Source organism: Micromys minutus (genome assembly GCF_963924665.1).
Source record: "Micromys minutus genome assembly, chromosome: 3".
NCBI lineage: Eukaryota > Metazoa > Chordata > Mammalia > Rodentia > Muridae > Micromys > Micromys minutus.
This window is the reverse complement of record NC_137972.1, coordinates 23,404,802-23,431,864: the sequence shown is the minus strand read 5'-3', so window position 1 is coordinate 23,431,864 and position 27,063 is coordinate 23,404,802. Positions and strand designations below refer to the sequence as shown.

Below are 27,063 nucleotides of genomic sequence, written 5' to 3'. Positions count from 1 at the left end.
CTCTCAACTGAACAGATTTCTGGGTTTTATCAATTATTTATCAATGTTAGTATGAAATTACTTATTGCTTTCTCTCTCCTGATTGTTCTCATTGTATTCCAGGAACAAGTTTCTTGTTTCTCTTTAAGTATACCTGCTTCTGCTAGCTACTATCAAGACGGGGATTTTGTTATTGGAGGACTCTTTTCCCTTAGAGTGATTAATGGAGATTTTAGAGTTGAATATAATTTCACAGATATAACCTTTAAACCGGAAAATTTTGCTGTGTAAGTGTTTGGCTTCGATCTTTAAAAAATTAGTATTTCAGGATTTAGAATGTATAAAATATTTGTTGATCAAACCCTCTTCAATTACTTCCCCTCCAGTGTCCAATGTTTTCTTTCTCTTTATGATCTGTCTTGCTCTCCCCCCCCTCCCAACATCACAGACTATAACTTGCTCACAGTTTTAGATCTACTGAGTTCATTTAGGCATGCCAGTACTGTAGTAGGATAAGACATAATCTAGAGTGTAACGAATGACTTGGGTAAACCTCAATTGAAACTCAGGTTCCCTTCCCTAGTAGCCACCAAATGCCAATAGCTACTCAGCCATGTCTATGTCTCTGTGTGTCTCTCTACTATTCATACTGAATTCTCTTAAATATATAAAAAGGCTTTGAAAACACTTTTCATTTGAAGCAATTTTCTTTGTTTTGATTAAGTGTATTGTAATGAGAACATCACATATTTCTGCTTTAACTGAACTATTTTTAAATTGTCATAGTTGATCAAGTACTGTATTTTACAAGGCTTATTCTATTTTTAATACCACATGAAATACTGTAATCATACTTGCTATATTTCCCACAGGCTGTACTCTTCAATTTTAATTTACCAGACACAAATTGCACACTAAATACTAAAATTGTACATTTGATAGTATTTGGTGGTGTAAACCTTTCATCTCAGAACTTCACAAACAGAGGCAAGGGGATCTCTGTGAGACTGAGGCTTACCAAGTTAACTTAGTGAGTTTCAATCCAGCTAAAGCTAAATAAGCAAGGCACAGTCTCAAAAAAATTTTTAAAGAAAATAGTGAGTTTTATAATAATATGTACTATAACACTTTTTAAAACTAATTCTTTGACATATTTAATATAGAATATCCTGCTTCTTTCTTGGATTATGCTATATATTTTTCACATGACTTAAATTGTTAAGAAAAAGTCCAGAATTTTAGGCAGCATGGGAGGAGCCACAGGGAGAAAAGAGAGGGAGGTAAATGATGTAATAATATTTTTATTAAAAGGTATTTTGAAATAAGAAGACAGATGATGATCTTTCTAATTTTTCCTCCTAGATATCTCACTAAACATTATCAGCACATACTGGCTTTGGTTTTTGCTACAGAAAAAATCAACAAGGACCCAAATATTCTATTCAACATGTCTCTGGGATACTATCTCTTCAATGTTGACTTTACTGAGATTAGGGCCACAGAGAGTTCTATGACTTTGCTCTCAGGAGAGAGCCCCCCACTTCCTAACTACAGCTGCAGGCCAGAGAAGACTAATAAGCTGGTTGCAGTGATAGGAGGTGTTTCAACAGGAATTTCAACTCATATCTCCCGAGTTCTAAGTCTCTACAATGTCCCACAGGTATGCAAGGAATCCTGGTTCCTTAGGTTAAACATACTAACATAGTAATAAATTCAATTAATCCAGTTATTGTATATTAATGAGGTATAAAACTACTTAATATTTACTTTTTAGTTATCATTTTCAACCTAAAGTATGATGTATTCATAGGTTGAATTCATGTTTATATAACAAATTTAATTTACAAACCTTTACATTTGAAAAAATAGATACTGTAATGAAAATCTGTACTTCTATCACTCCAAGAATGTTTACTTTGCCTTGTACTTTTATTGATACTGTATTTCTTTGGCATGCAGTTTTAAAACATCACAGAACATGTGGACTATAATAATTCTGTTCATGTATCTTCACTGTAACAACTACAGACATATTTCTGTTTATTTTTACTGTGTTATATGGTCATATTGCCATATACCATTTATTTTTACAAAGAACAAAGAGGTCAGACTACTCTGGCTGGACCATTGTGCTGTTAGTAATTTCTCTCAGTTGGTAGGAAAGTTTTGATTTTTTACTTTGTTTTCAAGTCTATTTGTTGATCAGTAATGATGTCTTAGAAACAATGATGGAGAGGTAGCATTTATTAATCAATTGTATCCTAATTAGTAATAATATTGGAAATGGATACTTAGGAATAGATTAAGTTGCAAATAACATTGATCCAGATCGTGATGTTTCCCAGTATCCTCAGTGATCCTAAGTCTTAGGAAAGTGAATTCGGCTTCGATTTTGATTTCTTTTAATTTTAATCTTTACTTATTTGTTTTTCCTTAAGACTGGTTCTCACCATGCAGACTTGCCTGGTCTTGACCTTCCTATGTACCCCAGGATACCCTCACATAAATCCTCCTTTCTTTACTTCTGTAGGGCGGAGATTAAGGGTGTGAACTATTATGCCTGACCATTATTTTTCATTTCATAAGCTTTTATGAGTGAAATTATTTTTTTTCTTTTATGTATTTGACTTTGGAAAAATGTAAATTATGACATTCATAACTAATAATTTTTTTCTTAAGAAATATATGCACAATTGGACTTGTCTCATTTTGACATTGGTTCTTCTACCAGCTTCTCACTTGCCCCTGGCCTCTCACCTAACAACTCCTCATTCCATTTTCCTGACATAGGATCCTTCGCTTTTCTCTGAAGACTTTTCAATCCTTTTAGGCCCCTAATCAACCATACAATGATCTGCTGAGCTTCCATAGTTTTTATAGAAGATCCTTGTCCCACTCTTTCTGTTTACTTAATCAAAAAATTTACACTCAGATATTAACTGTGTGTAATTATTCCCACTTGAAACTATTCTAAATGACTAGGTTTTCTCAAAGTTAATTAGCGTGGGTAGGTTATAAAACTAAATAAGTCTTCAATTCAATCAAAACTCTGAGAGTGGCAAAATATCTAAAAACATATGAAGTCTAATATAGCCTCCAGAGCTGAAACAGGTTGTAGAGACACATCTCCTCTAGCAGTCCCCTGTTACCAACATGTGAGAGTAATTGTGATTGTGTAGAGGTTGTAAGCTTTATGTGTAGAGGGTTTGTGGATTGAGAATTTAACATCCAAACCTGTTTGATAAATTTATGAATGTGGAGTCATGATTTTACCAGCTGTGAAGAAGGTGAGCTAAGTTTTCCTCTAGTAGAGGAGAAGCTGGGGTGAGTGGTTTCAGCATGGTAGCCTGCAGCTCCATGCAGGAACCGGTAGCCAAAATTACAGACTAAAAGAGAAACAGCTGAAAGAGGATGGAGTGAGGACCAATTGGTAGAGAAACAGCCCAGGATCCTGTACTAGAGCAGTATATAAGGTTTCCACTTTTTAATATTTACTGCAACACCATGATTTCTTTCTTATTATTGATATACAGAAATCAATTAGTTTGCATGTTTATTTTGTGTTGTTAATTGATGAAAGTGTATATCAGGGCTGAGAGTGTTCATTATTAGTGTTCCAGTAAGAGACCTTAAGAAAACCTTCAGACATAAACATATCATATGTGAATGGGGATAATTTTCCAAGTTATCGTATTTGTATGATTGTGCTAAAAGTTCAAGCTAAAAATGAATTGTAAAAGGGAATACTCTCTATCTCTTTCCTGGTAGTTTTATTAAGAATCTTTTTATATTTTTCATCTGGCACTTTATCCAAGTCACTATTCCCATTTTCAGAAACTAAGGAGTCAAGATCTTTGAGGTGTCATGTTGCTTTGGGAGGTTCATGTTTCTTTTGTCTCTGTGATTGTGTTGGATTTCTGCTGGGCTGAATACTTCCTTTGGTTTTACTTGTATATCTTCTTAATGATCCACTCAATCTTTTTATTTAGATGTATTTTAATATTTTGGAGAAAGGGAGAGAGACAGAGAGAAAGAGAGACAAAAAGAGAGAGACAAAGAGAGAGACAGAGACAGACAGAAAAAGTGAGACAGAAACAAAAAGAGAGAGTGTTATTGGTTTAGAAATTAAGATTTGTTTATTTTATGTGTATAACTTTTTATACTGCGTGCATGTTATGTATAACACTGTGTATCTAATATCTATATGCCCCGACTCACAGGGCAGTCAACAGGAACCTGGGATCACCTAAGGGAAAATGAGGGACAAGAGGCACAAAGAACAGACAGCAAGTCAAGAGTTCTGATCAAACTGACAAATTTTTATTTTTCACATGCTAGTTTTATACAGCTAGAAGAAGGAAGACAGACACAGACCTAGGGGACTATCCAGCTAAAGGACTTTTTACAATACATTTTGTGAAGAATAATATGAGGAGGGGACTACATAGGTGCAACAGAATGTTCTACCAAGCAGGATCTTTTTCCTGAGTGACTATTCTACTCAGCTAGCTACCTTACCAACGTAAGATCACCAGATTGCTTGGAAACGGCCTCTACTATGGGAAAGAGAAACCTAGACCAATATCTAGGTAAAATGGTGTTACTCAGGCCAAGGGAATTTAATTCGGTCAGCTCCCAGCTTATCCTTTCTTTTTATTTGGTTTATGACCCGTATGGCTATATGCAAGTGGACATCTATCTGTCCGGAGATGATGGGCTTTCACCAGAAAGGAGAAGCATTGACCGATCCTTCTAGATGTGTTTACATGATGTCATTTTGAAGAGAAGGTCTAAGTGTCCTTATCAGAGATTCGAGAATGGCCAAGAGTACCTCTGAACACCAAACTCTAAGCAACCAGGTATGCTTCCCAGGGAACTCAGAAACAGAGTGCATGGTCCTCCCCTTTGCAGTGCTTTGCCTTCAACCTCTCACTGGTGACCACACTGCTCATAGTCAAGTGTCCATAGATCTGAGTCCTATGCAGATCCTGAAGGAGGCCCACTCGTTGTGGGTTCATCAAGACCACAATCTGCTAGGTCAAATTGGTAATGGACTTGTATTTGAATGCAAGGGAGTCAATTTGCTGGCAGATGAACTTCACAAGCCTGTTAAAGGCCCAGGGTCCAGAGGCCAGCAGTATAAGAAAAACTACTAAAGGGCCAAGAATGGAGGGGAGAAGTGTGGTAAGTCATAGAGAAGTAGGTGAAAAGTTCAGCGGAAAGAACAGAGCAGAATATGTTACTTAGCAACCTGACGACAGAATCCTTGAAGATGGCCTGAATGGCCTGGTGATATTCTATACAACCTGAATCATAGAAGCTGATATAACCTATTAATATTGATTTAATATATTTTATAATAAATGGCTCCCAATATCTCTGTGGCTGCCCGCCATAATGTAAACATGGACCCTATTTTTTCGTCCATGGGAAAAGTTCCATCTTTTGGGTTGGGTGGAGATGGCTGGTGGTAGCTCTATGCCTATATCTTCTTCTTCCAAATTTACCTGATCTTGCATAGGTAGCCTAGAAAAATGTATCTGAATTGGTCTTTCTGCTAACTTATCTATTTGTTGTTTAATAAAGCTGGTTAGTCTATTAAAGGCCCAAAACCAAAAGAAATAAGAAGTAATCTTACCAAGGGTCCTAAAATGTTAGGCTGGAGTGTAGACACCAAGGTGAAGTTGACAACCAGGTTTGTACCAAATTTCTCTCTCTCTCTCTCTCTCTCTCTCTCTCTCTCTCTCTCTCTCTCTCTCTCTCTCTCACTCTGTCTGTATGTCTCTCTCTCTGTATGTTTCTCTCTCTCTCTCTCTCTCTCTCTCTCTCTCTCTTTCTCTCTCTCTCTCTCTCAGTCTCTCTCTTGTCCTTCTCTTACCTTTTTCATACTTTCTATGACTATTCCTGTTTTGTCTACATAAAAACAGAACTTTACCTAAGGGCAGCACAGAGACCACTCTGTTGGAGAAACAGGAGGTCCAGTCCTCACCTGTTTTGAAGAATGACATCAGTGTAAGAGGAGAAGGAATCATACAGGTCATCAATCTTCTGTTGGAGATCCTGGATGTTTTTATCAATGGCCCTCTGTAGTTCTCTGTATCTTGAGTCTGAAAGTATAACTGAGGAAATACCTGTTTCAGTTCCTACAGGCTCTAGGTTGAGAACAGATATAGTAATACACAAAATAAGCTCTCTCCTTTACCTATGCAAGACAGGAGAGGTGTCAGAAGACTGATCGCAGTGATAGAAAAATTTATCAGAACAATAACACATTAATTAGGGCACCATCTTATTGAGAATGCAAAGTCCCAGTAGTTCTCATAGAAGACAGAAATGAAAAGGCAAAGATTTAGGCTATCTAGGCAAATCCACCAGGTCTCATTGGTTGGAATAATGAAAGCATGGTCCTTATCATGGACAAATGTCACATTGCAGACGTAGGAGTAGTGAGGGGGTGGATTGGAGGAGCCAGCACAGACTCTTATATCTGAAACCAGTGATAGGGATATTTTTGCCATTTTGAAGTCTGCCACTGACATCCCCGAGAAGAATTGGGAAAGAAAAAATGACCAAAAACAAGCTTCATTGAACATTGGATGGGAGTGATAACAAAGCCAACAATCATTAACCACAATGGTGGAGGTGGCACTGATCATTAAGTATATTTGGTTTACCAGGGTCAGGATAAGAATTTTAGTGGGTGTGGATAAGGGAGAGGGTAAGGGGGTGATGAAAGGAACAGCAGAAAGTACAGGTGAGCCAGCAAGTCCTGGATCTTGGGCAGAAGGACCTATTGTGTTTGAAATGGGGATGGGGCATAGGAGGCTTAGAGTTAGGTTGGGGAACTAAGACAGGGTTTGGCCCAATGGGAACCGGGCTATTACTGTATGTTAGCTCTTTAATGAGTTTGACAGTGTAAGTTAGACCTGTGTCAGTGTGATACTGGTAGAGCCTAAGTCCCCAGGAGAAACCTTTTATTCAATCTTTTGTCTTGGCCCTATCTAAGATTCTACTAGTTAAGTGTAAACACCAGCTACAAGTTTTGATACTGGTGTCCTTACATTCTGGAGAGACAGTGTTGAGGCCAGCTTTAGAAAATCTCTGGTCACTGTTATATAATCCCAGGTGGAAGAGGGGTCTTGCTTGCCTGTAGTCTTGCTTCTCCAGCTTTTACAGAAAAGATCAGCCAAGCTTCCATATGTATGCAGGAGGAAATGGTCATGATGCCACCATGGGAAGACATAGAAAACTGTTCCTTGTAGAAATGTGTGGCAGAATTGGTTATCACAGCCAGCTTTGACAGACTGAAAGATTGAAATAAGGAGATTTTGGGGGGAGTATGATGGTGTATTTAGTATGTTTTCCTTGGGATCAGTATCTAATTTGAGCTGGTGTTCAAGACCACAGAAGTACATTGGTTCCAAGGGCCAGTTTACATAGGTCAGGGGTTAATATCTCTGGCCACCAAGTTGAGGTGGATATTTTATAGAAAGACCAGATAACCTCTTTTCTCTCTTAAAGATCTACCCAAGTATAATTCCATGGTATGTGTCTATTAGGTGGGGCCCTTTGAAGAGGTAGATTGGAGGTTGTTATCATAGTAAAGAGGATAATCACCAGTCCTTGGAGGAGCAGCAACTGAAAGAGAAGAAGAAAAAGTCTCAAGAAGAGACTGCTGCTCCATTCTGGACAATGATGGGTTAACAGGTTTGATTAGCTTCTCAGGGAGCCATCTTGGCTCTTGAATTTTCTTCATCATAAATGCAGGCTAAACCTTGACCCCATAAGAAGGACCAGATGAGGTCGCTTCCACTGACCCATAAGGGGATCTCTCCACTGTACTAATGCATGTGAATCCTGAGATGTTGGATATCAAGTGGCTTAAGTCCCAAAATGAAAAGTGGCTTTTGGGAGAATGCTTGTCCCATTATGTTACATTTAAGGATTCTTGCCTCAGATGTGTTTTCTGAGCAGAGCCACCGAAGGGCAGGTCGTGAGTCATTCTATCTCTCTCCAGAAGAACACAGAAGGCCTTCTTTATGATATGCACAGAGTTCCCTACAGAGAGTCTCCAGAGGGTCCTACATGTTTGGGGGCCAATTGCCCAGACTGGCAGGGCAAACAACGGGAATCCAGAATCATCTAGGAGAGAATGATGGACAAGAGTTGCAAAGAACAGAGAGCAAGTCAAGAGGTCTGATCAAGCTGACAAATTTTAATTTTTCACATGTTAGTTTTGTACAGGTATAAGAAAAAAGTAAGGCATGAGGCTAGGGGACTTTCCAGCTAAAGAACTTTTCACAATACCCTTTGTGGAAAATTACATGAATAGGGGGACTACCCAGGTGTGACAGAATGTTCTGCCAAGCAGGATTTGTTGCCTGGGTGACTGTTCTACCCAGCTATCTACATTACCAAAGTAAAATCACCTCATTTCTGGAAAAAAGCCTCTACTATGGGAAACAGAAACCTAGGCCAGGTTATGCAAAGTGGCTTTACTCAGGCTAAGCGAATTTCTTAATTCTGTCAGCTCGCAGCATCCATGGAGAAAGACAGAATAAGGTGCTAAATCATCTGGATATAGAGTTATGGGTAGTTGTGAGCTGCCCTAAGTGGTGTTGGCAATGGAACCCAGGTCCTCTGCAGGAACAGTTCATATTCTGAAATGCTGAGAGACCTTTCCAGCCCCAGCTACATATTCTCATGATGAAAACGGCTATGACTAAAGTGAAAGAGTAAAACTATTTGTAACTTGGATTTCCCCTGGTGGTTAAAGATACTCAACACAGTTAAAATATTTATCAAACATGACATCCTGAGACGTTGTTATAATTTCTTTTGGTAATTCTCTTGCACACAGCTTAAGCATTAACTGGAGCTAGCAGTGCTTTGCTGCTGACCATGTGCTACACGTATTTCCTTTCTTTTATCATGTCACCTTTTATCTTTTGAGTTTTTCTGTGTAGATTATTTAAACAATCTCTAGTGTATGTAAATGAATCTCTAACATATGCAAATCATTCCAAATTTATAGAGAGATGATCCTTTCTTCCCATTTCTTCTTTGCCACTCTGAGTACTGTGTGTCTGTTCTCAGCCAGTTCTGTGTGTTGGGTCCTCTGTATGCTAAGTCCCACATCTTTCTTTCTTGATTCATTTTACATTTCCAGACCCCATAATTGAGTTGATTAAAATTTATAAAGGTTTTTTTTTTATATGACCGACTTGCATTTTAACTTACAGAGGCTTTATTTAGCTGTTTTGTAGTTTACAATTTTCCCTCCACATTTTAGAATTTCTCCACTAAAAGTCTGTTTGCTAAGTTCTATTTAGATTCTGTTTATTATCTTACTACATCTATGTGATTATGGGATCTCTGTTTGTGATTATTGTGAATACTGGTCACTCTACACAATGTGTCATCTCTAACATCCAATCTCATGTTATTTTTCTTATTCTCTTTCATATCTAGTACTGAAGAATTATGACTTCATGGAGGTTCCATAAGTATTTGATCCCCCACCCACAATGAAAGTATTTGCATGTGTATGTGTGTGTGTGTGTGTGTGTGTGTGTGTGTGTGTGTGTGTGTGTGTGTGTTTGTATGTGTGTGTGTGTGTGTGTGGTGATATCAGCATGTGTGTATTTGTGTGCTTCTGGATTATGACTTGTTATATACCACGTGTCAAGGCTTTGCAGATAGAAATGTTGGTATACCTGGAGTCAGTCTTCCTTCATCTCTGTCTACAATGCAGACTTGAGATTTTGAACTGACTAGTCAATGAATTGTTAGCATTTACCAATCTCTACATTTTCTTGTAAAGCTTTACCTTTAACAGGAACCTCTGGTCACCTCTATCACTGTTATGTGTGTGTATATACATAGTGTTAGCCAACAATGTAAAGGGTTGATTATGGTATCTTTGTGCTTGTATAGCATTATACTTTGTTATTCAGTCCCCTCAAGCTGATGTTGAGAACTGATGTTGAAGTTAATACCTAGTAACCAACACAGTGAACTAAATTTTCTCTGCATAAATTGCCTAAACCAGGTCTGCTAATACCTAACTATCCAGTTTCCTGGCATGGTGACCTTCCATTTCCACACATTTCTCCTGAGGAAGCCTCATTCAGGCCTAATTAGGTGCCTGGAGACTCTTTGAGGTGCTGCTAGTGCCTATTGTCACCCCCACACTAGTTCAGTGTTAGAAGATCAGTTCTCTCCTGAGATGGCAGCCTGCCACAGCCCTCTATGTCATAGCAAGTGACCACCTATAGCTCTTCTACTTTGTCAGCTCATCTCTCTAAAAGAACAGCTGTCTTCCTGAGAAAAACGCCTGAACTGAAGACCTGAAAGAACCCTGGGCTTGTCCTGTCAGCAGGACAACAGGTCTCTTTAAAACAGACTCTTGCCTTATATTTAGATGTGATTTGTAATATGTGAAACATATTTTTTATTTATTGTTTTAAAGGAGTTCATTTGGATATTAGAAATAGGCTTAATTAACAAAGTTTAATGTTTTATAAAGTTTATGTTTTATAAAACAATCTATGTTTTCTTAATTTAGTTTGATGGGACCCATGAATATATTATCAGTATATTAATATCTAAATTGCATCATCTTATTTCATCTATTTATATAGCTTACTTTGTGCATTTAATAAATATATAATATTTCTTTATGCTATAGCTTTTTTTCTCAAATTATTCATATTTACTTCATTTTCTGATTTCTTCTTTCCTATTCCTCCTACTTTTCTCTACCCAGTGCTCTCTCCCAGTCAATTACCAAGTATTCATAGTCTGTATTCAATTATCCTGACTTTGGATTCAATAAGCTGTATGTTTAATAAACATTCAAATTCAGATATTTGGTGAGCAGTCAGTGAATGAAGCCAGATTATGAGTAAATGATGAGGGAAAGATCTAGTGACCATTTGATTTTAGGAGATTGTTTACAGAATTTATGGGAAAAGGAGAAAAAAGTACCCATCTGAGCCATGGGACACTGGGATATTCTGATATTACCAGATTATAGATAGAAGATTCAGTAACACATACTGGTAGTATTGGACAAACCTTGGAAATACATTTCCTGATGAAAAAATATTCCTGGAACTCATTTAAGGAATAATTTTATACCCATATTCAATATTAAGTACAGCAAATTTTAATAATTTATCATTGATATAGCAGATTAGGTAATTAGAGATCTTGTACAAAACTCTCCCCAGAGGAGGTGCACTCTAGCGAATAGGAATGGCAGCTTAGTCATCTCAGTTGAAGTTTTCAACTGTAAGTAAGAAGGATAGAAATGTGATAGAGGTGACCAGAAACTCCTGTTCAAGAAGAGGCTTTACAACATTCATTGAGGTAGATAGCAAGACCTTTATACTAACCAAGCTTATTTTATGGTAGTTTATGATGGATTGAGCATTACAGAAAGACTATCCACAAAAGAACATCAGAGAAATATGTACTTCACAAGTAGATGTTGAATTCTCATGTTGGATAGATATTACCACAACTGGGAGAAGCAGATCGACACACTGTGGCCTTGTCTGATCCATTCAATAGAAGGTTGACAAAAAATTACCTTTTGCCTGAGAAGTGAGAAGAAGTTGGTGTGTTTTTGGCTTAAAAAATGCTATTTCTTACCAAAGTTAACTGTTTATTTTTTCTGGAGTGCATTAAGAAAACAGATAAACCAAATTATCTGGGAAAAATATAACTACCTTCTCCCTAAAACAATAAGTATCTTACAAATCTAAAAATATAACTTTCTTAACTGGTAACTTTCTTCCTGTTTAGATCAGCTACGGTCCTTTTGACCAGAGTCTTGAGAGCAGAGTTCAGCTCCAGTCTCCTTACCAGTTTCCTGTGCACTCAACAGCCCTGTACCAGGGAATTATTCAACTGCTGCTACACTTCACTTGGGTCTGGGTTGGCCTGGTGGTTCCAGATGATATGAGAGGAGAACTCTTCCTTAGGGAAATCACAGAGGAGATGACCAACCATGGAATTTGTGCTGCATTTGCAGAAAAGTTTCCAGAATATCCATCTATGTTTACAGGAAACATTGAAAATTTTGTGGAAAAATTCAAAAAGACACGTGTTATTGTTGCAGTTGGTGACACATATTCTCTTCTGAGGTTTATCCTTCTAATCTATTGTGCTAATCCCTTTGGTAATGTCTGGATCACAACTTCTGATTGGGACATCACCACATTACCCTTTGGAGAAGATGAAGCTTATACATACTTCGGTGGAGGATTATCATTTTCAGTTCACATGGGGGAAATATTGGGATTCAAGAATTTTCTCAAAAGTGTACAACCTGGAAAATACCCTCAGAATATCTTTATCAGAACACTGTGGTTGATCTTATTTGGCTGTCCATACTCATATCAGCCCTCGATCAGGGAAGATAAGTGTAAGAAAAAACTGAGCACACTACCTCTACACCATTGGGACATGAATACCTCACCCTACAGCTTCAAAGTCCATGCAGCTGTGTATGCCATTGCCCAGGCACTCCATGAGGAGCTGTCACTCAGAGTGGAAGGAGACTCACTCCATAAAGATGTACACCAAGCTCCTCTCCCATGGAAGGTAGCAATATCTGCACTTTTATTTACCTAGGCATTGGCCCCTGCCTTGTATGTTCTCCATTTTGATATATGATCTTTCCTAATTACTGTTAGAAAAATATTTCTGTTCTTAGCATACAACTTTAGGGAACTGTCTTTTTTCTAAAGTACTCATGTTTATTTCATTAACATAAAGTAATAGTGTTAAAAAATGAAGAGAAACACATTTTAGTCATTCAAGTTGAGCTAATATTCCTACTAAATATATATATATATATATATATATATATATATATATATATATATATATATATATATATATATATATGTATATGGTGCTGAAAAATGATTTTCCTAATTTTAGGTCATTCAAGCCATAATATTTAAGCTCTTTAATTGTCACATCTTTTTCTTTTTGCTTTTAAAGTTTTGTGAAGAAATTATAGGTTTAAAACCAAGATCCTTGTCAAGTACAAATATACAACATTTTAAGGGATTTTTAGGTCCATTTGAAGCTAATAGCTTGTTTTGTTAAACATATCCTAGAATCACACATAGATTCCATAAAGCTAAACATTATAATCCATGACTCTTTTCTAGTCTATGGGAGTCTGAGGTAGGAGGAACATGAGTTGAAGCCAGCCTGGGCTGCATAGACAGTACTTGTCTTAAAAATCAAATTCAGAATAAAACTGAAACCAAAACAGATTCTCTAAAATAAAGCTGGGTTGAATAGACTGATAATGTCATGACACATCACCTTTCCTAATGTTTATCACTCTGTACCTGCTTATCTTTTCTTTACTTGTTTTATTTTTTATTGAAGAACGTTATTTTAAAAAAAAGACAAAGATAAATGTACAAATCTAAACACTTTTCATATAAGAATTCGAAAACACCGTCATCATTGCTTGGCTTTATTTTTTTTTGAAAATAATATTTTCTGTTTTATTTTCAAAATGAAATGGAATATTACAAGATTTTTTTAAAAAATATTTTATTCACTCGTTAAGAACTTGGTATATCTGCTCTTTTTTCATTATTTGACCAAATTTTGGTCAATGACATTTATTTTTTTAAAAAACTTTATTTTACAAAATAAAGATAAATGTACAGATTTTAAGCATTTTTTGCATAAAATTATACAATACATTTTTGTCAGTATTTTTTTTAAGGTTTGATAGTGTGATAAAGATCCAACCAATAAAAATGAGCATAAAGTACATGTAAAGCAAGATGCAACCTGGAAATAGTCAAAGTTTTCTTGGTGTGTAAAGATTTTCTCTTTTTAACAATGAGCAAACTGGACATGTAATACAGGATACAACCCGGAATTTGTCAATGTGTTCTAAGTGGGTTAGGATTGAGCATGACTATTATTTTTTTGTTTTGTTTTGTTTTGTTTTCTTTTTTTCTTGGAATTCATACAGTCTGTGAGTTGTTTCTAAGGCAGTGCGAGCCTTTGAGGTTAGCATAACACTATGAGTGACTGCATATTATGTCTGTTCTTTTGTGACTGGGATATCTCACTCAGAATGATATTCTCCAGATGCAGCCATTTTCTTTAGAATTTGGTTAAGTCATTGTTTCGGGTGGCTGAGTAGTATTCCACTGTGTAAGTGTACCACAATTTTTGTATCCATTCATCTTCTGAAGAACATCTGGGTTCTTTCCAGCTTCTGGCTATTATAAATAGAGCTGCTATGAACATTGTGGTGCATATATTTTTGTTGTGTGCTTAAGTATCCCTGGGGTATATGCCCAGAAGTGGAATAGCTGGGTCTTCAGGTAGTACTATGTCCAATTTTCTGAGGTATCGCCAGACTGATTTCCAGAGTGGTTGTATTAGTTTGCAACCCCACCAACAGTGGAGAAGAGTACCACTTTCTCTGCAACCTCTCCAGCATCTGTTGTCATCTGAGTTTTGGATCTTGGCCAATCTGACTGGTGTGAGGTGGAATCTCAGGGTTGTTTTGATTTGCATTTTCCTGATGGCTAAGGATGCTGAGCACTTCCTTAGATATTTCTCAGCCATTCAATATTCCTCAACTAAGAACGTCTTGCTTAGCTCTGTATACCATATTTTAATAGGGTTATTTGATTCTATGGTGTCTAGCTTTTTGAGTTCTTTGTATACCTTGGATATTAGGCCTCTATCTGATGTGGAGTTGGTAAAAAACTTTTCCCATTCTGTTGGTTGCCATTTTGTTTTCTTGACAATGTCCTTAGCCTTACAGAAACTTTGCAGTCTTATTAAGTCCCATTTGTTAATCTTTGACCTTAAAGCTTGAGCCATTAGTGTTTTGTTCAGAAAATTTTCTCCTGTGCCTATGTGTTCTAAGGTTTTCCCTACTTTCTCATTTAATAGTTTCAGTGTGTCTGGTTTAATGTGGAGATCTTTGATCCACTTAAACTTGAGCTTTGTACAAGAAGATAAGAAAGGGTCTATTTTCTTTCTTTTACATGCTGAGTGCCAGTTGGACCAGCACAATTTGTTGAATAGGCTATCCTTTTTCCATTGAATGTTTACAGCTCAATTGTCAAAAATCATGTGACCATATACATGAGGGCTCATTTCTGGATCTTATATTCTATTCCATTGATCCACGTGCCTATTTCTGTACCAGTCCCATGCAGTTTTCAGCACAATTGCCTTGTAATATAGCTTGAGGTCAGGGATGGTGTTTCCCCCAGATGTTTTCTTGTTTTTGAGGAAGGATTTCGCTATTCTATGTCTTTTGTTGTTCCATATGAAATTGCACATTGATTTTTCCAATTCCATGAAGAACTGGGTTAAAATTTTGATGGGGATTGCGTTCAATCTGTAGATTGCTTTTGGTAGGATGGCCATTTTTAAAATGCTGACCTTTCAAATCCATTAGCATGGGAGTTCTTTCTATTTTCTGAGATCCTCCTCAATTTCCTTCTTTAGAGGTTTGAAGTTCTTGCCATACAGGTCCTTCACTTGCTTAGTTAGAGTCACACCAAGGTATTTCATAGTTTTTGTGATGATTGTGAAGGGTACCATTTCCCTATATTCTTTCTCCACATGTTTGTCCTTTGAGTATAGGAAGGCTACTGATTTGTTTGAGTTAATTTTGTATCCAGCCACTTTGCTGAACTTGTTTATCAGCTGTAGGAGTTCTCTGGTGGAATTTTTGGGGTCACTTAAATACACTATCATGTCATCGGCAAAGAGTGATGTTTTTATCTCTTCCTTTCTGATTTGTATCTCCTTGGTCTACTTTTGCTGTCTAATTGCTCCAGCCAGAACTTCCAGTACTATGTTAAATAGGTAGGGGGAGAGTGGGCAGCGTTGTCGAGTCCCTGATTTTAGTGGGATTGCTTCAAGTTTCCCACCGTTAAGTTTGATGTTGGATGTTGGTTTATTGTATATTGCTTTTATTATGTTTAAGTATGGACCTTGGATTCCTGTTCTTTCCAGGACTTTTAAAATGAAGGGGTGTTGAATTTTGTCAAATGCTTTCTCAGCATCTAGTGAGATGACCATGTGATTTTGTTCTTTGAGTTTGTTTACATGGTGGATTACATTGATGGATTTTTTATATTTAACCATTCCTGCATCCCAGGGATGAAACCTACTTGGTCATGATGAATGATAGTTTTGATGTGTTCTTGGATTCGGTTTGCAAGGATTTTCTTGAGTATTTTTGCATCAATGTTCATAAGTGAGATTGGTCTGAAGTTATCTTTTCTTGAAGGGTCTTTGTGTGGTTTAGAAAAGAGAGATATTGTAGCCTCAAAAAATGAGTTAGGTATTATTCCATCTGATTCTATCTTTTGGAATAGTATGTAGAGTATTGGTTTTATATCTGGAATAAATGTCTGATAAAATTCTGCACTGAACCCCTCTGGCCCTGGGCTTTTTTTGGTTGGGAGGCTTTTGATGACTTCTTTTATTTCTTTAGGTGTTATAGGATTATTTAGATGGTTTACTTGGTCCTTGTTTAACCTTAGGATCTTGTATCTGTCTAGGAATTTGTCCAATTTCTCAAGATTTTCCAATTTTGTGGAGTATAAGTTTTTGTACTAGGATCTGATGATTCCTTGAATTTCCTCAGTTTCAGTTATTATGTCTCCACTTTCCTTTCTTATTTTGTTAATTTGTATACTCTATCTTTGCCCTCTAGTTAGTCTGGCTAGGGGTTTATCAATCTTGTTGATTTTCTCAAAGAACCAACTCTTGGTTTTGTTGATTGTTTTCAATTGTTCTTTTTGTTTCTATTTGGTCTATTTGTGCCCTAATTTTGATTATTTCTTGTCGTCTACTTTTCTTGGGTATATCTGCTTCCTTTTGTTCTAGGGCTTTTATCTGTGCTGTCAGGTTGCTGATGTAAGCTCTCTCCAGTTTTTTTTTTTTTTTTGGGGGGCACTTAGGGCTATGAGTTTTCCTCTCAGTACTGCTTTCATTGCATCCCATAGGTTTGGGTATGTTGTTTTTTCGTTTTTGTTGAATTCTAGAAAATCCTTAATTTCTTTCTTAATTTTTTCTTTGACCCTGCTATCGTTTAACAGAGCATTGTTTAGTTTCCATGTGTATGTGGGCTTTTTGTTGTCTTTGTTGTTATTAAAGCTCAGCCTTAGACCATGGTGATCTGAGAGGATGCATGAGAGTATTTCAATCTTCTTATATCGATTGAGGCTCATTTTGTGTCCAATTATGTGGTCAATTTTTGAGAAGGTGCCATAGTGTGATGAGAAGAAGGTATATCCTTTGACTTTAGGATCGTATGTTCTGTAGATATCTATTAATTCTAGTTGGTTCAAAGTCTCTGCTAGTTTTTCATTGTCCTTGTTCAGTTTCTGTTTCCATGATCTGTCCATTGGTGAGAGTTTGTTATTAAAGTCTCCCACTGTTATTGTGTGGGGTTAAATATATGTTTTGAGCTTTAGTAGGGTTTCTTTTATGAATGTGGGTGCTTTTTTATTTGGTGTCTATATGGTAAGGATTGAGAGTTCCTCCTGACAGATTTTCCCAGTAATGAGTAAAAACTGTCCTTCCTTATCTTTTTTGTTAACTTTTGGTTGGAAATTTATTTTATTCTATATTAGAATAGCCACTCCAGCTTGCTTCTTGGGGCTGTTTGCTTGAAAGTTTTTTCCCACCCTTTTACTCAGAGATAGTGTCTGTCTTTGTCTCTGAGATGAGTTTCCTGTATGCAGCAAAAGGCTGGATTTTCTTTATGTATCCAGTCTGATAGCCTATGTCTCTTTATTGGGGAGTTGAGTCCATTTATGTTAATAGATATCAAGGAATAGTTGTTTCTTTTTCCTGCTATTATTGCTTTTTGGGTTTAGTCTGTATATGTTTCTTCTTTTGGTTTTCTTGTTTAGAAGTTTTCTTGTTTTCACTAGGCTGTATTTTCCCTCATTGTATTGAGTTTTCCACCTAAAATTTGTTTTAGTGCTGGGTGTGTGGTCAGATATTGTGTAAATTTTGATTTGACTTCAAATATCTTCATCTATTCATCTATGGTGATTGATAGTTTACTGGGTATAGCAGCTTGGGCTGGCACTTGTGCTCTCTTAGGGTGTGCATGATGTCTGTCCAGTCTCTTCTAGCTTTCATAGTCTCTGTTGAGAAATCGGGTGTGATTTTGATTGGTCTGCCTTTATATGTTACGTAACCTTTTTCCTTTACTGCTTTAGTATTCTTTCTTTGCTTTGGGCACTTGATGTTTTGACTATTATGTGTTTGGAGGTATTTCTTTTCTGGTCCAACCTATTTGGAGTTCTGAAGGCTTATTTCTGCTCGTGGTCATCTCATTCTTGAGGGTAGGGAAGTTTTCTTCTACGATTTTGTTGAAGATATTTACTGTGCCTCTTTGTTGATTTTATTCTCCCTCTTCTATTCCTATTATCCTTAGGTTCGGTCTTCTCATTGTGTCCTGGATTTCCTGGACATTTTAGGTAGAAGCTTTTTGTTTTTTGCATCTTCTCTGGCTGTTTTGTCTATTTTTACAATGTTGTCTTTTGCCCCCAAGATTTTCTCTTCCATCTATTGTAATATATTGGAAATGCTTGCCTCTGTGACTCCTGATTTCTTTTTTAGGTTTTCTACCTCTAGGTTTATCTCTTTTAGTCTTTTCTTTATTGTGTCAATTTCTGTTTTAAATTCCCTCTTCCATTCCTTCATCTCTTTGTTTCTGTTTTCCTCTAGTTTAATTAAAAGTGTTTAATTTCTTTCTTTATTACTTCCTTGACGAGCCTATTGTTGAGTAGAGCATTGTTCAGCTTTAATGTGTATGTGGGCTTTTTGTTATCTTTTTTGTGATTAAATTCCAGCTTTAGTCCATGGTGATCTGATAGTATGCATGAGAGTATTTCAATCTTCTTATATCTCTTGAGGCTTCTTTTGTGACTTTACATTGAATATTGGAAAAGGTACAGTGAGGAGCTGAGAAGAAAGTATATTCTTTTGTTTTAGGATGAAATGTTCTTCAGATGCCTGTTTTTTCTGATTGGTTCATAACCTCTGCTAATGTTGCTGTGTCTCTGTTCAGTGTCTGCTTCCATGATCTGTCTATTGAAGAAAGTGGGATTTTGAAGTTTCCCAATATTATTGTGTGTGGTGCAATATATTTTTTGAGCTTTAGTAGGGTTTCTTTTATGAATTTGTGTGCTCTTTATTTGGAGCATAGATGTTCAGGATTGAGAGTTCTTCTTGATAGAATTTTTTCTTTTAAAGAGTAAAAATTGTCCTTCCTTATCTTTTTTTGTAACTTTTGGTTAAAGTATATTTTATTCGATATTAAAATTGCTACTGCAGGTTTTCTTGGGGATATTTGCTTGAAAGTTTTTTCCAGCCTTTTACTCTGAGGTGCTGTCTGCCTTTGTCTCTGAGTCGTTTCCTGTATGCAGCAAAATGCTGAATCCTATTTACATTTCCTTTCTGATAGTCTATTTTTTTTTTTTTTTTTGGAAAAATTGGGTCCATTGATGTTAAGATATATTAAGGAATAGTGATTGCTGTTTCCTGTTATTTTTGTTGTTAGAGGTATAATAATGTTTGTGTGTCTTTCTTCTTTCAGTTATCTTGCATATTTTCTTGGTTTTCCTAGGGTGTAGATTCCTTACTTGTATGATAATAGATGGGGTTTCCCTTATTATCTTTTGTAGAGCTGGATTTGTGGTCAGATATTGTTTAAATTTAGTTCTGTCCTGGACTATCTTGGTCTTTCTGTTTATGGCTATTGAGAGTTTTGCAGGATTTAGTAACCTTGACTGGCATTTCTGTTTTCTTAGAGTCTATATGATGTCTGTCCAGGATCTTCTAGCTTTCTTAGTCTCTGTTGAGAAGTCCCTGTAGTTCTCATTGGTCTGCCTTTATATGTTACTTGTCCTTTTCCACATACTGCTTTTAGTATTTTTTTAAAATTTTGAACATTTGGTGTTTTGACTATTATGTTCCAGGAAGAATTTTTTTTCTTGTCTAATCTATTTGAAGTTCTCTAGGGTCGTGTATGTTTTTGGCCATCTAGTACTTTAAGGTAGAAAAGCTTTTTCTATAATTGCATTGAATATATTTACTGTGCCTTTTAGTTGATAGTCTTTACCCTTTTCTACACCTATTATTCTTAAGTTTGGTCTTCTCATTGTGTCTTTGATCTTCTGGACAGTTTCAGTGAGGAATCTTTTGGCTGTTGTATTTTTGCTGACTGTTTTGTCTATGTTTTCAATGTTGTCTTCTGCCCCTCAGATCCTCTCCTCTATCTTACTCTGTTGGTGATGCTTGCATCTATGAGTCCTGATTTCTTTTTTTTAGGTTTTCTATCACCAGGGTTGTCTTATTTGTGTTTTCTTTATTGTTTCTATTTCGGTTTTCAATTCCACCATCTGTTTTGTTGTGTTTTCCTCTAGTTACTCAAGTGGTTTCTCCTTGTTCTCCTCTAATTCTTTAAGGGGGTTATTTATGTACTACTTAAAGATGTCCATCATCACCCTGATATATGATTTTAAATCTAAGTCTTGTTTTACTCATGTGTTTGGCAATTACTACTTGCTGTGGTAGGAGAGCTGGGTTCTGATGTTGCCAGGTTTTCTTGGTTTCCATTGCTTAAATTCTTCTGTTTTTCTCTAGCCATCTTGTTATCTGTGAATATAGGTGATCTTGTTGTCACTGACTGGCATCTGTCTCTTTTGTAGATCTTATGACCTGGCCCTTTCTCTAGGCCTAAAAGGACCCCTTTCTAGAGAGCACCTTGAGCTCTGTGCTCTTAGAGCTCCTGGTGAGATCTCCCTGGGATTGTGTCCCAGGCTCTCTGCTGGTCTAGGTATAATATCATTTGTGCAGCTGTTCTGGGAGCACAGCCTTTCCCTGGCAGATCCTGAGTCCTGATAACAGAGACCCGGCCCTCACTGTGGGCTGAAAAGGCTCTTTCAGATATCTTATTGCTGTAAAGCACATTTGGTTTATAACATCTCTTATCTCCATTATTTGTTGAGATTTTGTCTAACTGTGTCTCTGTGTGTGTGTGTTGTGTGCTTGTGTGTGTGTGTGTGTGTGTGTGTGTGTGTGTGTGTGATATAGGTCTGCTGCTCTCATGGATAAGCTCTATGATAAATGTTTCATATGCAGAACAATAATGAAAGCCACAGAAGAATACAATTAGAGAAAGAGGGGAGAGTTAAAGTAACCAGTGTTATTTGCATCTCTATAACTTATAGTGCAAGTTCTGAATGTTCTTTCTCAGCTCCATCCATTCTTACAAAAGTGCCAACTTGGAACATGTACCAATGAGGAGAATGTTTTCAACAAAGAGGGTTCTGCCACGAAGCTTGACATTTTTAATTACCAGTCTCTGATGGATAACACCACTGCTCAAGTGAAAGTTGGCGAGTTTGTCTTTGAATCTCACAGTGTTCAGCATTTTTCCCTAGATGACAAACTTCTAACATGGGGTGAACACCACAATAAGGTGAGTATCTTTGAGGCTGGGACCATAAGCTCTTCTAAGTGTGGAATTCCTCAGAGAGCATGGTTGCCAGAAGTCATCACCTTTTGGAATAAGAAGAACAAAGTGATTTAATTGTGAGTAGTTCTCTTCTTCTGGGCACAGAACAATAAGAAAGAGTTAATGTGTGGAGGTTATTTGCATTTAACCTTCATCACTGGGTTGCAATTCAGTACCTGACTGTTGGTGTGGGACCTAAGCAAGTTACCTCTTTCCTCTCTATTTCTGTAAGCGTCATATCTCACCTGTCTTTGACTTACCCTGTCAAAACATTTGCTGATTCATCACTTCATCTGATCCTCAATTAGGTGTTACTTTCAAGCATGGGGTGCTTCCGTCTACAAACTAATTTTAACTTTTTTATTTAGGATTAAGGATGTACTAAGAGCTAAGCCATATCAGAACTAGAAAAGAGTTTTAAAATAAATAACAGGATCACAGGGTGCATAATGTGATTAAATACCCTGGACAGATATTTCTGGATTTAAAATTTAAAACTATATTCCCATTCATCTTCTTAATTGGGAACTGTTCACCCTAGATACCTCAGTAATTGGATAAAAAGAGTAATAGGAATAGTAATGGGAAACATTTTGGTCTTAAAGAGATCCAGTATATTTTCTCCAATGGAAGACTGGGCATACCAACCATGCCAATGCACGTCTCATGTTCAGGAGTAATTTGCCAGGACAATATTTATATGATAATTTTATGTGATCACAGTTTGGTGGGTTTTGTTTTGATTTGTTTTTCTTTTTTTGCTTTTGTATTTGCTTTTCTATGTTTTTAGTGACTGTTGTTTTACTGGGATTGTAGGTTGTTTTTTGAGAAAGAACACAAATTTGGGTCAGCAGGGAAGACCAAATGATCTAGACAGAATTAGGGAAAGGGAAGTATATGATCAACCTATATTCAAAGTTTCAAAATCATTTTAACTATAACAAAATATTATTTTGAAATATAATAAAAATAACAGCTGAATGACATATAATAAAGCAAGAGTTCGAAGGGAGAGAGAGAGAGAGAGAGAGAGAGAGAGAGAGAGAAGAGAGAAACAGGCACCTTGGCTTTACACTCTCTAAAAACATGGAAATTCTTGATAATTACAGTACAGAAAGGTACTGCTGCAATCTACCATCTCACTGCTGATACTGACTGTCATGTACTGACTCTCTTCTTTCCCATGCCTTTTATACAGTCTCCTACTGCTGTCTGCAGTCAGAGTTGTCAACTTGGATTTAGGAAAACACCTGTTCGAGGGAGACCATTCTGTTGTTTTGACTGTCTACCATGTCCAAATGGAGAGATGGCAAATAAAACAGGTATTTACAAAATTATTATGAATGTAGAAATTTTTGGAAATGATTCTAAATACAAAAAATCTAGAAATGGTTCTGAATATGGAAATTTCAAGAAACAATTATAAGTATAGGAATTGTGAGAAAGAATTCTTTGCGCTTCGGCTACTCAAGGGGCGGTCTCACCAGGCCTGTGTCCTTGGATCTCTGCTGTTCCAGGTGGCAAATAGCTTGAGCATTTGGTCTGCACACAAGGGCTTTCAAGGCAGATACCAATTCAGTGTGGCAGAGTTCCTGCTCCCCTGAACCAACTGGAGGGCAGTATTTTCAGTGTGCTCAGCCTAGCCCTCTCTGTGCTTTGCCTACTCACAGCACAGTCTCACCAGGCCTGTGTCTTTGGATCTCCACTGTTCCCGGTGACAAAATCCAGCATTATTTTTAAAACAATTGAAATCGAGGAAAGAAAAAATATAGCACAGTTTCTAAACATAGAAGTTTAGAAATGTTACGAAGGTTTTTTTTCTAGGCTGCCTGTTAGAGGTCTGCTCTGGCAGACTGGTTGTATCCTGGGTATATCTAAGGGGGAAAGAAAGAAAAGAGTGTCAAGGACTGGCAAGACTTGTTCACGTGAAATATATAGAGCTTTGTGTATACACACAGACACACACACACACACACACAAACACACACACACACAAACACACACATTTACCTGTCTTATGTCTTTGCAGTGATAGCTGGCCTTACTCTCTTAGTTCCTCTTGAGGTCAGAGAGTGTGGTCATTTAGCACCTCATAGTAAAACATCTGACAATTGAGTAAAGTAGCCTTTGTTCTTATCTCTGAAGGAACCTGGAGGCTATGACTCTCAGCCTGCTTCTGAAAGTCTCAGGAAGAAAAAAAAACACTCTGAAAATTGATTTTAATAATTATTTCTAAGTTCTTCTCCAAAAACTTTATCTCCTCCAAAAATAATCTCTCCAAAAGTTTTTTTTCTTAATTTCTGAGTTGCTTTTTAATTTCTATGTTCCCTTTTAGTTTTTAGGTTTCCCCTTAATTTCTAAGTCCCCTTTTATTTCTAAGTTATTCTACTATGATGTTCTTCCCATCTTGCCCTCTACCCTGCGCTGATGTAATAATGGCCTACACAGTATTCTTTCCTAGATTTTTGTACCATTTCTAGGGAAATAGATCACTTGGTTTTTCCAACCTTCTCTTCTTCATTTTTTTTATAAAAGTTCAACCATAAATTCAAATCATAAGTTAAATAAGTTTACAATAGGTATTGTTTACATATGTATCCATTGGTACTCAACATTCATTCCCTGGAATAGTACTACAGATTCACTGAAATTTAAAATCCATAATTTTTTTGACTAAGTTATTATTGAATTTGGGTATACATAGTCCCAGTCAATATTTTATCTTATGTTTTTGCACTTACACCAAATCATTAGTTCCCTTTTCATGACCTTTTTTTCATTGTTTTATACCCTCTTTGAATGTGCTCTAAGTTATAGATGCCTGCTTTCTATTGCTTTTTATTTTGACACTTAAAGACTGACAGAGTTCTCATTGCAATTTTAATATCAGAAAATTTAATAAAAGTCCTATTATAAGGAGCTTAATAATTACCAATAAAATTTTAGGGATTCTTATAGAATTTTGATTAATAATTAAGAAATCATATATTTATCTATATAGAATCACTACAAGAGAGTACATCTTCATTGATCTGCAGACATCTTCCCCAAAATGTTAGTACTTGGTGATAAGTGTGTGTATGATTGTATATATGTATATGACTTTGTGTGTGTGAGAAATAAAGAGGAAAAGCATATGAATAGCAGAAATCTTATCTTTTATGTAATTTCTTCATACTTGACTAAAAAACAAATCCATGTTGACTTGACAGTATATGGTAAAACCATCTCAGAAGATTAAATGCTAATTTTTAGCTTGTAGATGTTTCCTGTCACCTTCCACTAAAGCTAAGAATTGACAAAGTTAAGAACATCAAAAATTATTGCAGTAAAGAAGGCAAATAGCCATAAAAGCCACAGAAAGCACACCTATTGTGAAGCAGAATTTGTCAGACATGACAGGGTACTTGAGCACATAGACTCAGAGAGGCATGCACCATATCAAGCCAGATAAAGTCAGACAAAATCCAAGAATGAATGGGGGAAAAGATCATAAAATATCACTCTTAGCTGGAAGGAAGTGATAATAGATTGCTGCTGTAGGGAGTAAGATTGTGTGTGTGTGTGTGTGTGTGTGTGTGTGTGTGTGTGTGTTTATTTGTTTGTTTCAAATATGTGGTGCTGATAGGCTGCCCATGTTTTGGTTGATGGCCCTATATTGACATGCATTCAGGCAGGCTTAAGAGATCTCAGTGTGGAAAATAAGTAAACTTGAGAGAAATAATGGTGGGATGGAGAGAGAGGAATTTTAGGAGGATTGGTGGTAGATTTGATCAAAACACATCATATGCATATACAAAATTCTCAAGCAATGAATTATTTTTAAAAACAAAGGGAACAAAGAGAAAACACTAAAAGCTTACAAATGAAATTTTTCTTAGTTTCCTGTGTAATCAAATAAATTTTAACATTGTGTGATTTCTCCTCAATGTCTTTTCTAGATTTTTTATTCTCTCATATCGTTTAAGTACACTAACATCCTGAATACATTATAGATACAGTGTATCTGTATTACTCTCTTATGAAAAAAATAACTAATTTAAATATTGGCTTTCAATATTATGGTTCAGTGACTATAACCAGGGACATTACCTCCATGATCAAACAATTGTTTTACACATGATATGCTTCCTATATATAATTCTGGGGAATAGAATGCAATAAACCAAACTGCTTCCCTTTCAGATATGGATCAGTGCATCAAGTGTCCTGACAATCAGTATCCAAATAAACAGAGGAATCAGTGTCTCCCTAAAATTGCAGTGTTTTTGTCCCATGAAGATACTCTGGGTGCTATTTTAGTCTCTGTGGCCATTAGTTTATCTGCTTTTTCAGCCATGATTTTAGGATTATTTATCCGTTATCGGGACACACCCATTGTCAGAGCAAATAACAGAAATCTCAGTTATCTCCTCCTGGTTTCTCTAATGCTCTGTTTCATTTGCTCATTACTATTCATTGGCCAACCTAGAACACTCACTTGTGTCTTGAGACAAATGATGTTTGGGGTTGTATTTTCTGTGGCTGTTTCTGCTATCTTGGCAAAGACCTTCATTGTGGTGGTAGCCTTCAGAGCTACTAAACCAGGAAGCACCTTAAAAATGTGGATGGTGACTCGACTCTCAAATGCTATAGTCTTCTGTGGTTCCATCATTCAAGTGTGCATCTGCGCAGTCTGGCTGGGAACCTATCCCCCTTTCATGGATGTCGACATGCAGTCAGAGTTTGGGCAAATCATCCTCTTGTGTAACGAGGGCTCCACCATTGCCTTCTATTGTGTTCTGGGGTACTTGGGCTTTCTGGCCAGTCTGAGCTTGCTTATTGCCTTTCTGGCAAGAAGGCTACCTGATAGCTTCAATGAGGCAAAAACAATCACGTTCAGCATGCTGGTTTTCTGCAGTGTATGGATTTCTTTTGTACCCACTTACCAGAGCTCCAAAGGTAAAACCATGGTGGCCATGGAAATTCTTTCAATTTTGGCTTCCAGTGGTGGTATACTGAGCTGTATATTTCTTCCCAAATGCTATGTAATCATACTGAAGTCAGGTGGCCATTTGAGAAATAATTTTTTTAAATGACTTCCTCTTTAAGACAATAGAATTTATTGTGATTTGTGTAAAATGAATCAGGTAGAAATATTCAAAGTAAAGGTTTAAAGTCAATGCACTTCACCAAACAATAGGAACTGCTGTGTTTTTCAAGTATCCCTGAGATCCTTGGAGCCAACTAGTGAAACTGAAAAAAGTCACCTCAGGTTAGCGAGTTTCCAGCTAGAGGAGAGTTTTGTTTGTCTACTAGCTATTTCGTTAAATTGCAGTTCTCTCTCTTTCTTTGAATTTCTCTCTCTCTCTCTCTCTCTCTCTCTCTCTCTCTCTCTCTCTCTCTCTCTCTCCCTCCCTCCCTCTCTCTCCTCTCTCCCTCTCTCTCCCTCTGTCTTTCTCTTTCTGTCTCTCACATTTTGTGACAGGACTAGAAAAGATTCAGTATAAGAATGAGAGTAAATCATTTGTGTGGAAACA

At 36.7% G+C, this 27,063-nt stretch overlaps 1 protein-coding gene across 1 annotated transcript; it reads left to right on the top strand.

Annotated features, from left to right (window-relative positions):
• Nucleotides 1-51: 51 nt before the first annotated feature.
• LOC308418628 (vomeronasal type-2 receptor 26-like) lies at nt 52-26,622 on the top strand (the record flags this gene model as incomplete). Its single annotated transcript, XM_080914033.1, has 6 exons — nt 52-266; nt 1,342-1,639; nt 11,791-12,591; nt 21,284-21,508; nt 22,743-22,866; nt 25,730-26,622. 6 exons carry the CDS (start codon nt 52-54, stop codon nt 26,620-26,622), a joined length of 2,556 nt encoding a protein of 851 aa, XP_080770159.1.
• Nucleotides 26,623-27,063: the final 441 nt, after the last annotated feature.